We start from the raw sequence: 14036 nt of genomic DNA, 5'->3' as shown, positions 1-14036 counted from the left end.
AAGCCTTTTAGTAGAGTAGGAGGTGGATTGGTCTTGTGTTGCTATATGTAGAGAGTCCTGGATATATGCCCTGGATATATAGAATCATAGAGTTGGAAGGTACCTAATTGGTCATCTAGTCCAACCCCCTGCCTTAGGCAGAAACTCCATTTTTGTGAAACACACGGCTTATCGATTAACAGAGTGCAACCTCCAGAGAAGTTATTTGGTTGTAGCTAAAACTAGTACAAGTGCAACCTGTTCATCTTTCAGATGTAGATCTGTGATGTAGAATTCAGTGTGGCAATGTGACCAGAGTGCCCAGGGCAACAGGTTTTGGTTATTTCTAAAACTTCTATCTTGCTATCTGTTTCAGAGCTGCTTGCAGCTGCTGATAACCCAATAGAAAGATAAAATTAATTGGCGCACATTTTTCCAGTGAGAAATTGGAACCTTTTCAAGAAAGGTGCTCCAAAACCAGAGTTCACCTGCGTGCGTGCGTGCGTGCGTGTGTGTGTGTGTGTGTGTGTGTGTGCGCGCACTAGGGCTCTGCTTCTGCTACTCATTGAGGCCCACAGTTTCTATAGGAGCAGCAAGAGAGCACCCAACCCAAGATGAAAGTGTAAAGAAAGTAGTTCTACTACTATCTGAAACTTACATTTCTGACCATGCATATAAGAGGGGCATGACTGTAGCTGCAGGCACTTGTAAGTACATGCAGTTAAAGGTCACTGATCTGTTTAGAATTTTAGTGTCCCTTTTGGGGGGGGAAAGGGAGCCATCGCACTTAGTTGCGTATCAGTCTATTGTGCAATGACAAGATTCTGGTTTGGTTAATCGTGATGTGAGAAGACCAGAGCTTTTTAAACAGGATGTTTTTGAGCAGGCATCTGTTTTCTGCAGAGCAAGAAAGAGAGCCATTGCACCACCAACCAGCTTTCCACTTACGTCAAAGGAAATTGAGCAGTTTGTGGGTTCTTGGGAGTTCTTCTCAACAACTTGTACTCAAGCAACAAAAGTGGTACATACGGTCAGGATATTGGACCAAGCTGTACTCTGAGAGAAAGGGAGCAAAAAGATTCTGCTGTTCTCAGTTTTAAGATTTGCGCTTTGCATCCTGCATAGGAACAACCCTTGCAGCGAGGAACTGAAGCTGCTCAGGAGAACTGAATGCCTAGAGAAGATCTGCTCAGGTGCGTTTCATACGTTGGACATCCTTCCTTCCTTCATTGAATAGTGCTGGAATTGTTCTAGTGCATCTTTGTCATCAGAAGTGATTCATCTCCTTGTCCGGAATCCATTACAGCCTAGGGTTTTAGAATCCCATTTTACAAAAGAGTTTCTTATGGTTTGTTGTATCCCATCTTCTTTCAGTTTCTGAAGAGACTGTATGGCTGTTGACTTTGGTGCTTTAGCAGACAGGTGAGTGATACCTACTCTTGCTTTACTAAATGCACAGACAATGACCCTGGAGCTGTAGTTCATCCAAATGCTTTTTAAAGTTGAAGTAGAACCGCACAATAGCCCCCAAATGCATAGACTGTTGCCAAATATGCTGACTTACTGGTGCAACAAAGTCCATGGTGGCTATTCTGTACACAGGCCATTGATGCTGTACTCAAGAGTGCCATGACTACTTCATTTAACTCTGAATGCAGTAGATACTTGAGAATCTAGAAAGGATGTAATCTCTGGAAAGGGATTGAGAGGGAACATAAGAGGTCACAGATGGGCAAATTGATGGTGGCAGTAGAAGGCTTGTCAGGGGGTAATCAGGCCAGCCTGAGTCAATGTTGTTCTAAAGTAAGTCCCAAGGCATCAGTTAAGCAAGTTGGAAAGTACCGGTTGAAGAGAGAACAGAGAGTGCAGTAGGGATTAGGAGGAGAGGGATGGCAGAGGCACATGTCTAGGTTATGTAGAGAACAGCAGCCATGAGGCTCAATGTACTAGGAAATGACCCTAGAGCTGTGTTCGTTCTCTCTCTCTCTCTCTGGATAAAGATGAATAAGCCTAATTAGGAGCCAGTCGTTAGTCCCAGGGTCCAACAACAGAGTCAGGGTGTCTTAGAGTTCGCCTACTCCCATACAATCTGGCTCATCCTCTTAGGTAATCAGAGAAGGCCTTTTTACAAGTGCCGCCGCCTAGGGAGGTACGTGGGCGGCGGCAAGAAATAGGGCCTTCTCAGTAGTGGCACCAACGCTGTGGAATTCCCTTCGCCTTGACTTAAGAATGTCTCCCTCTCTTGAGACTTTTTGGCGAGGCCTGAAGACCTTTCTGTTTAAACAAGCCTTCTTTCAGCCTTTTTAACATCTTTTCAGCATCTTTTAATATTTTTAAATACTTGGTCACAAGCCTGATTCTTTTATGATTTGCTGCTCTATGCTCTTTCTACCTGACTACTTTTTATCTGACTACTGTTTTTATGATACGTGTTAATATGCTTTTATCTGTTTTTAAATTATGTTTTTAAGCTGTTTTAACCTGTTGTAAGCCGCCTTGATTCCCTTTGGGGAGAAAGGGGGGGTAAAAATGAAGTTATTATTTTATTATTATTATCAATATGTATGCATGCTATCCATGGAATACATTAAAATGGCATGTAAAATGGCAAATAGAGCATCTTTGAGCATGTGCATTTTTCTCACTAGCTCCCCAAAATTTGGTTAAACTTGCATCGTCCAGACTATAGGGCATGAATTTCAGGAAAAAAATTGAGCTGCATGCTCAAAAGCACTGTTAATCAGTGCATAATGGAAAACATCTTACTCAGATGCTGGTGTTGGGTTGACCAGGTGGGCACTGGTTGAGGACACATCTGACTGGGGCAAGCTCTGAACCTTTGGTACTAGTGACAATGGTAGTGTCCAGTGTGCCATCAGTGGTCCAGGGACCCAGCAACCTGATCATACTATGACACTCATGCTCATGTCCATTTCCCAGCTCTATAACTCGCATGATTGCAAGAATAATGTACAATATATTCACAGTACATTAAACATCTTCCTAAATAGGACACCTGCAAGACCAAGTTCTGCACATTGAAAGGAGTCTGAGATGCGCTTATTGAGTCTACTAGAGCCAAAGATTAAGCTTTTAGCATGTCAGATCTGATTATATTTTGTCCTGCATAATTGCTCAGCCATTCAACTCCTCTGTAGGTCAAACAAAACTCCTAGATACTCTAAAGAAGTGTTGCTGATGCCCTGCTTGACAACTGGCCTTTGTGCTCCCATCCATGCCAAGCTTTTCTCTCTCTTTGTGTGCTCATGTCCAGGGCTGACCACTTCCTGCTTCAGTTACCAACATTTCTTGCAGTCTCTACCCAATAGCCAATAACTTCTCGCAGAGCCTATCCTCAAAGTAACAGAACAAGGAATCTTGTGGCACCTTAAATATTAACACATTGATTTCATCTTAAGTTTTCATGGACTATAGCTCACATCACCAGATGCATGAAGTGAAAATCTCATGCACACACCCATGCACAGCTATGTGCTACCAGCATAGGACAAACAGGTTGAAAAGTATGCACAAAAGAATAAATGAATAAATTTGACATGGGAAATGGAAAACATCCAGAAACCCAGTTGGGCAAAATTTCAGTCTCCAAAATATTCTGCTGCAGGCTTCAAAGTGATGGTTCTCCAACAGAAATATTTCAAAGGGAGATTAGATGGCACAAATGCTGGACTAGAATTTAAAATGGGATTTTGGCACTATTGCAGGAGGGAGTCTGAATTGTGACTTGGGCTTCTTATCACATTATGAGATTGATTGACTTAGCCATGCTATGAAGTTATTATCTCTAACTGAATTGTCACTGTGCTTATCTTAAATAATTTTTAAGCTTGTTATCAATCAGCCTTATTTCCTTTCCTCTTGCAGATTCATTCTGCTGTTTTTTCTTTTTCTCTTTTCTTCTATAGCTGTGGTTGGGTATCCATACATGGGCTTGCCTGCCCAAGGTTTTTGAAGTGGACCAGAGTCCATGAAAGCTTATGCTGACATAAATATTATTCTTTATGGTGTCACAGGCACCTTGTCGTGTTTTGGTGCTACAGAAGAACATGACTTCGGGTACTTGTAACTTCAGAGTGAGCTGATGGCTCACAGCTTGTGGCTTCTCCATCAACACTTGTCTCTCACATTACCTAGGTTAACTAGGAACCTGGCAAAAAGTATCTCGGAGCAAATGGCCAGAGATTGTCTGGTGGAGGTGCTAATGTGCAGTGTTTCTTTGATCATGGGACAAGTAAAGGGGTGAGGGAAGACAACAGAACTGAGTCCTAGAACTACATTTGACTTGAGAATGTGAAAGACTTTGCACCATGTAACAAATTTGACAGGGGAGAGGTTGGATGAAAGCTCAAGCAGAATACTGGATAGCAGCTTTGAAGCTCATGTTGATTTTTGTGTGTGCTGCTTTTTGAAAGGTTTCTCTCAGGGTTACACCAGGATATTGCTGTTGCCTGAATTCACCAGTTGGCAGTGGACTGTGATGGGAAGTTTGCCCAGCAGGAGGAAGCCGATTCCTACACAGACAAGCTCCCAGGACTTGGCTTGTTCCTGGCAACCAGGTGGGGATTATAACATGCTGCCAAACAATCTTGCTTCTGAATCTTGGAAAGTTAGGTTAGCTCTGGGCCAACCTAGTGAAGGGGCAGTCTGAAAAACCTGCTGCAAGCAGCAGGTTGTGGGGGAGACATGAACTAATGCCCCATACCACGCATCTGCTGACACCCACTGAGCTGCTTCAGTTGACTCTTCGATCCTCTTCCCACTTGCTGAGAGCAAGTGGAGGAGGGTTTGGGGTAGCAGCAGCCTGGTGCAGGAGAAAAAAGGAAAGTAAGGACCTTGCACACTTTGCCCAGCCTTCTTCATGAATTCACCAGGGTGGCCAAAGAGGGAGAGGCAAGATGATCTGATCTGCCCCTCTCTCCATTCCTTCCTTTGCACTGTCCTGTCTCTGCACCATCCTGCTTATTTGAAACAGGATTAGTGGTGCATGTTAGAGCTCCTAGCCAGCCCTCCCTGTAAGCTGTGCAGCTTTAATGGCAGCCTTGTGCAGCTTTCCTCTCAGCAGAGCTCGGCAATGATGATGTCATCACAGAGCACTCCTGTTTAGCATCTCTTGTGTTGTAATGATTTGGTTTTCTGTGAGCTGCTCTGGGAGTCTTGTTAACTGACGAACTGGTTACAAAGACTTTTAAATAAAGACCTCTCAGAGGAAAGTTTAGCTAGAACATGTCTAGTTTTTTATGTACAGGGAGTGTTTTGCTTTGCACAGAAGAGCATTTAGTCTCAAAATACCTCCTTCCCCCACCCTTCACAGTATTAAATGTTACAGGTTAGATGCAGCCTTGTGCAGCTCCATTGGCTGTTGTGAAGAACGGGGCTGCAGTGTTGCATGTTTCTGTGCACTGATAGGAATGGAGGATTCTCCTTTGTACTGAGTAGGTTGTCCTTGGAGCAGGGAATGTAGGAACATAGACCTCTCTGCTTCCTATTGGCAGACAGGATGGATCTATTTCTGCTGGGTGGATGCTGGCGAGATTGATTGGAATGGGAGGCCAGGTCTACTCAGCTGGTAGACCTGGGCTCCAAGGCCAGGCAGAAGCTCAGGTCTACCCACCCAGCAAACCTTGGCCATGGAGGCCATCAAGTTCAACCCAGAGCTTAGATCTACCCACTTGGTTGACCTGGGCTCTGGAGTTGGTCATGCTCATGAGCCCCTGCCAAACACTGGATAAGCCCCTGTGGCTAATGTACCTCATCAGGTAGTCGTAGATCTGAAAAGCTGCTCTGATCTTCTTGAAGAGACGTGGGATGCTTAAGTATGACAAATAGAACCTTTGACTGTATTCTAGAGAAGGAGTTGGGCTAGAACATGGGGAGGGGAGCGACCTGCTGTGGGTGTTGCTCTCTGTGCCTCAGAAAGCAATTGTCACTTTTTCCTCCCCACTTCCTGCTGAAAAGTACCAACTGCTATAATGCAAATATCTTCAGAATAAGGTACATGAAGATTTACTTCTTCCATATGCACAGAATGTGGAGATTGGGATTGTTCAATAAACTGGGAACAGACATGACACTGGATAACTGTTGATCCTATGCAGAACAGATCCTATGGGAACAATTCAACAGTGCCTTAAGTTATTTCAGTTTCTTTGATCTACTGGGAAATTTGTGGTGGCTTTAAATGTTCCAGCTATGGAAAGTTCTCAAGACACAGATACACATTTTTTTTTTAAATTTGTAGGTGTGAACAGCTCTGTGGCTGTTGCAGTCTGTGACTTCCCTTCTGGCCATACGGAGCCAATAGTGAAGATGGGGGAGCAGCTGAATTTGCTGTCTGAGTGAGTACTTGCAGAAACAAAAATGGGAGGGGGCATAGCTCAATGTAAGAGCAACCTGCTTTGCACACAGAAGGTCCTAGGTTCAATCCCTGGCATTTCCAGATAGGGCAGATAACAATTTCTGTCTGAAGAGTTGCTCCCAGTCTGTGTTGACAATATTGACATGGGTGGATCAGTGGTCTGATACAGTTCAAAGCAACTTCTACTTACTAGCCCTCCACACCCACTTGGAGACCTCTACTGAGAGAGGGGGGACAAGGAAGCCTTTGGAAAGCCAGTCTGACTTCAAGATAAACTCAAGGGTACTGCTGTTCCTGCAAGGCATTTTAATGGTTACACTTTGTTCCTACAGAGATGGTGAATGGTGGAAAGTTGTGGCAGTAGCAACTGGAAAAGACTGCTATGTTCCCAGCAATCACATAGTCAAAATCTCTCACAGGTAGAAATTACTGCTTCTCTGTTTGTTGCAATATAGACTAGTTGGATTGTTTTGGGTGGCCATGTGTGAGCACACAAATTCCTCTCCCCACTGGTTTTGCATGAGGAAGGCTTGATGGGCAGTAATCTGACTGCTCTCTTTCAGGTGGCTCTATGAGGGCATCAGTCGTGAAAAAGCTGAGGAGCTGTTGCTGCTACCATTAAACCATCAAGGGTCCTTTCTGATAAGAGAGAGCCAGATGAGGAAAGGTATGAGGAAGGCTTACTCTTGGAAATCGAATTGTACTTATGTGTGTTTTTACATTCTGCATTTTCAAGTATTGCAAAAGCTTGAGTAAAATCTCTTTAATTCTTACTGCTGCCCCATAAGGGCAACTATAACTAATTATCTTTAGAGAAAAGGACATGCTCTCCTCATGTGTTGGTAATGGTTGAACCAACCCTGGAACTGCTTCATAGTATTGCAGTTTATTCTACTTGGCAGATGGTATCTCATCATTCTGGTTTTCTAGGATGGACCATGGCTTTCCACCAAGACATGACTACTTTTGTGTGTTCTGTCAAGCTTGTCCTGTGACGTAGTTGTTCTCCCTGGCTCTTTTCTACAAGAAGTTCTCTTGTATAGTGCAGGAGATTGACGATGGCTCTCAGGATTTTTGGACAGTGGCTTCAAACGCCAGTATTTGTGACCTTCTGTCACAAGTCCTGCAAGCAAAAAAAAAATCTGGAGCTGCAATTCTTCTGTAGCTTAAACTTGGACATGGATTCCCTCTGAACACCCCTCAGTATTGCTGTGCTGACTAAAAATATTGATAAATGACCTGCAACAGCCTGTGCAACTTAAAGTTTTGGGAGGAGAGAACCAACAGCCCCCCATTCTTTTCTCTGCAGCTGTCAATTTACTAATATCTAGCTGGCCTCCTGACCCACCTTCACTTGCAGTAGGAAATCAGTTCAAGATTTAAGGATATTGATCAGACAATGGTAGAAAGTTGCCCTGCTTTCCAATATACTTTATTGAACAAAGTATGGTGTCCTGTAGGACTGAGACAACTGCATACACTGTAGGCATTCAGGCACAGCCTGTCACCGTTTTGTTCTTTCACAAGCAGGTTGTTACTCCTTATCCGTCAGACACACCAATCTTGCTTCTTGGGATTGTGTGAAGCACTATCGCATTAACCGCCTGGAAAATGGCTGGCTTTACATCTCCCCCAGTCTCACCTTTTCCAGTCTGCAGGAGCTGGTGGATCATTATTCAGGTAACTTTTTTTCCCGTTTCTGGTTTTTAAATAGGTCAAAGTTTCTCATTATATTCCTTTGAGACTGCTTAAAATGAGAATAGCCTAAAGCCCAGTAGGTAGGTAGCTATACCGTACTATGCTAAGGAAACTTTGACTTCCATGAGAGGCATTCTGATGTATATAAACTATGCAGAGCTGTTTGTTTCTGGTAAGACAGCATTACAGCCTAGTGTTACTGAATACAATGGGTTCATTTCTGAGTAAGGTAAACAACAGTTTTTCAAACAGCTATACAGCAAAGAGTAGAGAACTAGCCTGTAGTAGGTGCCTCTGAAAACTGCTGATATTTTGTTCACAAGTGTTGAAGGGAAGAAAATGAAAGTGCAGGTGTATTGCTGCCATTGACCTGAAAAAATCCAATGTGTACAAAGATATAAGAACAGCCCCACTGGATCAGGTCATAGGCCCATTTAGTCCAGCTTCCTGTATCTCACAGCGGCCAACCAAATGCCCCAGGGAGCACACCAGATAACAAGAGACCTCATCCTGGTGCCCTCCCTTGCATCTGGCATTCTGACATAGCCCATTTCCATAATCAGGAGGTTGGACATGCACATCATGGCTTGTAACCTGTAATGGATTTTTCCTCCAGAAACTTGTCCAATATCCTTTTAAAGGCGTCCAGGCCAGACGCCATCACCACATCCTGTGGCAAGGAGTTCCATAGACCAACCACACGCTGAGTAAAGAAATATTTTATTTTGTCTGTTCTAACTCTCCCAACACCTAATTTTAGCAGATGTCCTCTGGTTCTGGTGTTATGTGAGAGTGCAAAGAGCATCTCTCTATCCACTCTCCATTCCCTGCATAATTTTGTATGTCTCAATCATGTCCCCCCTCAAGTGTCTCTTTTCTAGGCTGAAGAGGCCCAAACGCCGTAGCCTTTCCTCGTAAGGAAGGTGCCCCAGCCCAGTAATCATCTTAGTCGCTCTCTTTTGCACCTTTTCCATTTCCACTATGTCTTTTTTGAGATGCGGCGACCAGAACTGGACACAAAACTCCAGGTGTGGCCTTACCATAGATTTGTACAACGGCATTATAATACTAGCCGTTTTGTTCTCAATACACTTCCTAATGATCCCAAGCATAGAATTGGCCTTCTTCACTGCCGCTGCACATTGGGTCGACACTTTCATCGACCTGTCCACCACCACCCCAAGATCTCTCTCCTGATCTGTCATAGACAGCTCAGAACCCATCAGCCTATATCTCAAGTTTTGATTTTTTGCCCCAATGTGCATGACTTTACACTTACTGACATTGAAGCGCATCTGCCATTTTGCTGCCCATTCTGCCAGTCTAGAGAGATCCTTCTGGAGCTCCTCACAATCACTTCTGGTCTTTACCACTTGGAAAAGTTTGGTGTCGTCTGCAAACTTAGCCACTTCACTGCTCAACCCTGTCTCCAGGTCATTTATGAAGAGTTTGAAAAGCACCAGTCCCAGGACAGATCCTTGGGGCACACCACTTTTCACCTCTCTCCATTGTGAAAATTGCCCATTGACACCCACTCTCTGTTTCCTGGCCTCCAACCAGTTCTCAATCCACGAGAGGACCTGTCCTCTAATTCCCTGACTGTGGAGTTTTTTCAGTAGCCTTTGGTGAGGGACCGTGTCAAATGCCTTCTGAAAGTCCAGATATATAATGTCCACAGGTTCTCCCGCATCCACATGCCTGTTGACCTTTTCAAAGAATTCTATAAGGTTCGTGAGGCAAGACTTACCCTTACAGAAGCCATGCTGACTCTCCCTCAGCAAGGCCTGTTCGTCTATGTGTTTTGATATCCTATCTTTGATGAGGCATTCCACCATCTTACCCGGTATAGATGTTAGGCTGACCGGCCTATAGTTTCCCAGGCCCCAACTCTTTCCCTTTTTAAAGATAGGCGTGACATTTGCTATCCTCCAATCTTCTGGCACCATGGCCGTTTTGAGGGACAAGTTGCATATCTTAGTCAAGAGATCAGCAACTTCATTTTTCAATTCCTTAATAACTCTTGGGTGGATGCCATCAGGGCCCAGTGACTTATTGATCTTTATCAATTAGATCTGAAACATCTTCTCTTTTAACCGCTGACTTAATTCCTTAGTCAGGAGGGGCAGTTCGGGCAGCGGTATCTGCCTGAGGTCTTCTGCCGTGAAGACAGATGCAAAGAACTCATTTAATTTCTCTGCCATCTCTAAGTCCCATTTCCCTCCCTCACCATCCAGAGGGACAACTGCTTCTCTGGCGGGTTTCCTGCTTCTAATATATTTGAAGAAGCTTTTATTATTCCCCTTAATGTTTCTGGCCATGTGTTCCTCATAGTCTCGCTTGGCCTTCCGTATCACCTTCTTACATTTCTTTTGCCACAGTTTATGTTCCTTTTTAGTCTCCTTGTTGGAGCAAGACTTCCATTTACAGAAGGAAGCTTCCTTGCCCTTTACAGCCTCTCTAACCAAGGCCCTACACATGTGGGTGTCAAAGGCAACTGTAAATGAATACCCAGTTCTGTTGGAACTTTGGGTAAGGAGTTGGAGTCACCTTGCATCTTATTAGCCACAACTCCTGTCATTTTTCTACACAGTAGGGATAAAATGGGCATGTTTTTGACTGTAGAAAGGGGAAGAACTTTATAGGCCCATAGAAAGGATTGGCAACCTAACTCAGGTAGGTCTCTGGTCTTCACTAGCATGTGAGATGAAATCTACTATTTAGGAAACATAGGGATGATAACATTGGCAATGGTATCATTTACCTTGTCCTACTGGAGTCTGGGTTTTGTTTCTTGGCTAGGCTAGTACTGCGATCAAATGTTGGCTAATTGACTGGGACAGATATACCCAGCAAGAACCAATAATATTGCTTGAGTAACAAGGGAAAAACAGCTTAACTTCTTAGTTGACCCTGCAGCTTTTTCCAGTCCAATGAACTTGGTGGTGGCCAAGGCACAAAAACACCAGTGGGGTTACTCTCTTTATCCCTAGAAATTGGGAGTGGCTTATGTTGCTGCTTGAAGGAGCCATGTTTCATCCAAGGATCTACTTCTGGCTTGCATCGTCATCTTTCTAAACCAGTGATAGTGAAGAAACCAGCCCTCAACTGGCAAGAGATCAACAGGTACATTATATGTATATCCCACCTTCTTTCCATGGTGAAAATCAAGGCAGTTGATTACAGGTTTCTCAGGCAGTAAAGGACCTAAGCTTATTAGGAAACTTAATTGCTGGCACTTAATGACAGTGATCACAGAGTGTCTTAGTTCCACAAAAAGTTCAGTACTTCTATAGCAGGGGTGTCCAAACTTTTTGGCAGGACATCTTTTTGACATCATCTCTCTGACACTGTGTTGAGGGCCGGGGGGAGGAGGAATTAATTTACATTTAGAGTTTGAATAAATTTACATAAATGAATATATTAGAGATGGAATTTATATGAATGAATGAAGGACTTGTAATAGCTTAAGGCCTATAAAAGGCCTTGCACAAAGCAAGGTCAGCCTTTCCTTTGCTGCCACTGCTGCATCACAGATGTGAAACAGCAAGCAGTGGAGGGAGCCCTCGTTCCACAGCTCATGCAAGAGGTCAGACAGTCGCCCTCACGCTAAGAGCAGTTGCGTCAGGCCAGTGTGGGCTCCAGCAAATCTCTGGAGGGCCAGAGGCTCATTGGAGACTGGGGGTTCCCTGAGGGCCGCATTGGGAGTCCTCAAGGGCCACAAGTGGCCCCAGGGCCGGGGTTTGGGCACCCCTGGTTTATAGGAAAAGACAAAAAGTGCTTCTAAAGTGGCCAGTGTTGAGGATAGCAAGGCACAGATATGAAAAGGGCTGTCTACCTGCTTAATTGTAATAACCAGTAAATTGTTCTCAATGGGGAAATGGCAAAGTCACCTAAGTGGAAGATATTTGTTCTGCTACTTTTACACCATTTCTAATCAGTATACATTTCTTCTGTTTAGCTCAGACCTGTTGGCAAAAGATGTACCACATGACTCTCCCATCAGTCTGGGTCTACGGGAAGCTATCAGTTCTTACCTGTTAGTGACTGAAGACCTGACCTCAGAGGATATATTTTCCAAGAAGGGGAGGAGATGTGAAGACACTTAAGACTACTGTGTTGGAAAGAGTTTCTGTAACAAGGAACTTGAAAGGACTACAAAAGACTTTATTTATATCAAGTTCCTGCTACTGAATGTCACTGAAACTGAGAGGCTCCAACCATTCATCCCTAATCTGAGTTACACTAGACTTGATTATTTGCTATATATTTTGGTTATGTATTTATGTATGTAATTCACAGAGGTTTTCTACTAACTGAATGTCTTTTTCCAAAGTCACAATAAACATGAGTCTTTGCAAGGTAGCATTACCTTTCAATCTCTCAGGTCCTCAGCACTAGAATGATACAGGTTTCTTTAGTATATAGTTTACAGGGAAATCCACTGACAAACATAAATCTGTATTCTAACCTGTGTAACTGATGGCCTTATTCTGCTGTTTCTATTCCTGATAGGATGAATGTTCTTTAAAAACCTCAAGGGAAACAATAGAATCTTAACACCAATTTATACAACTAAGCACTTTGAATTGATTCTACCTAGCAGTAGTTAGGTACTAACTTACATGTAGTCTTGTTCACTGTAGAATAGGCCTATTAACTGATTTCACATTAAACAGTTTTAATAAATGGCTACTAGCCCAACTGTACAGTAGAACCTGATTTTAGTAAGCTATTGTGCTAGGTTTATTAATCTGCATGATGCTTGACCTGTGCCAGGCAATATCTAATACATTTCCTTATGTTACTCATTCCTAATCTATACTTCCAAGGAGCTGAGGCACAGGAGGTTATTCTATTGTATCATTAAACCCTTCTTGGCAGGAAAATTGCTCTCTCATTTTCATAACATGGGGCGCTTTTGAAGTTTAGTAGCTAAATTGCTAATCTCATCCAGCACTAGCCCTTCCATCATAAGTGAATAGAGCATGTAAAAACAAACAAAAAAGCATCTACAAGTGAAACACATATTATCTATCCCTGCCTATAGCTTGAGGACACACACACCACTATACATTAAAGCAGTGGTTGCCAAACTCATGACTGCTGTGTAATGAAAATGCAGTCCCCGTTCAGACCACAGTTTACTGTTCACAGCATGTCTGTCTCCTTGTTCAGGGGACAGGGACACTCTGGGCAGTCACAACTGTTGCTTGATGTCCCAGAAGGCTGCACAACTCCGTGAAACGGTAAGGTCTGTTCACAGGGTAGACAGGCTAGTACAAACCCCAGATCCAGCCCCTGTGTTGGGGTTTGGAAGGCCCTGCTTTGAAACCTTAGGGAAGGTCACTTAACTGCTCTTCAGCACTGAAATCAATTTAAGCTAACAGGATCAGACAGACTGGACCTCAGAAAGGAGCTTGTACATGTGATCTTACAGCTACTGTCTAATCTTTGAGAATGGGTAAGGTCTCAGAGGACTGCAGGCAAGCAAACATCTTAATCTTTAAAAAAAAAGGAAGATTTGAACCCAACATCAATACCTGAAAGATTATTAAAATTTATATACCACTTTTTAACAAAAAAAAGTTCACAAAGCAGTTTTACAGACAAAATCAAACTACTAAATGGCTTCTGGGGCAGATTAAGGAGAACATCTGTGAGCACTTAGAAATGAATGGGGTGATTTTTAGAAGCCAGTGTGGGTTTGACAAGAAATGCCAGATGAACCTCCTCTCCCTTTTTGATATTAGGATAGTACATCACAGGAATACCACAGACATAGTATATCTAAATTTCAGCAAAGCGTTTGACCAAGTCTGTTATGAAATCATTCTGCAGAAAATAGGAAAATGGGGCTACATGCCACTACTGATTACTGGTTGGTTCACAGCTAGTTGAACTACCATTCCCAACAAGCGCTAATAAATAGCTCTATATCAGTCTAGAGCAGGGGTGACCAAACCCCGGCCTGGGGGCCATTTGC

The 14036-nt window shown here is 43.4% G+C and overlaps 1 protein-coding gene across 1 annotated transcript; it reads left to right on the top strand.

The window, feature by feature from the left end:
- Window positions 1–1062: 1062 nt before the first annotated feature.
- On the top strand, window positions 1063–12456 carry SLA2 (Src like adaptor 2). Its single transcript, XM_066625974.1, has 9 exons — window positions 1063–1172; window positions 1354–1401; window positions 4413–4556; window positions 6239–6335; window positions 6688–6774; window positions 6919–7022; window positions 7886–8035; window positions 11044–11176; window positions 12012–12456. The coding sequence occupies exons 3-9, from the start codon at window positions 4478–4480 to the stop codon at window positions 12157–12159; spliced, it is 798 nt and encodes a 265-aa protein (XP_066482071.1). The 5' UTR covers window positions 1063–1172; window positions 1354–1401; window positions 4413–4477; the 3' UTR covers window positions 12160–12456.
- Window positions 12457–14036: the final 1580 nt, after the last annotated feature.

Source organism: Tiliqua scincoides, chromosome 4, assembly GCF_035046505.1.
Source record: "Tiliqua scincoides isolate rTilSci1 chromosome 4, rTilSci1.hap2, whole genome shotgun sequence".
Taxonomy (NCBI): Eukaryota; Metazoa; Chordata; class Lepidosauria; order Squamata; family Scincidae; genus Tiliqua; species Tiliqua scincoides.
Note: the sequence above shows the minus strand (reverse complement) of the source record. Positions and strands in the feature narration are given on the sequence as shown.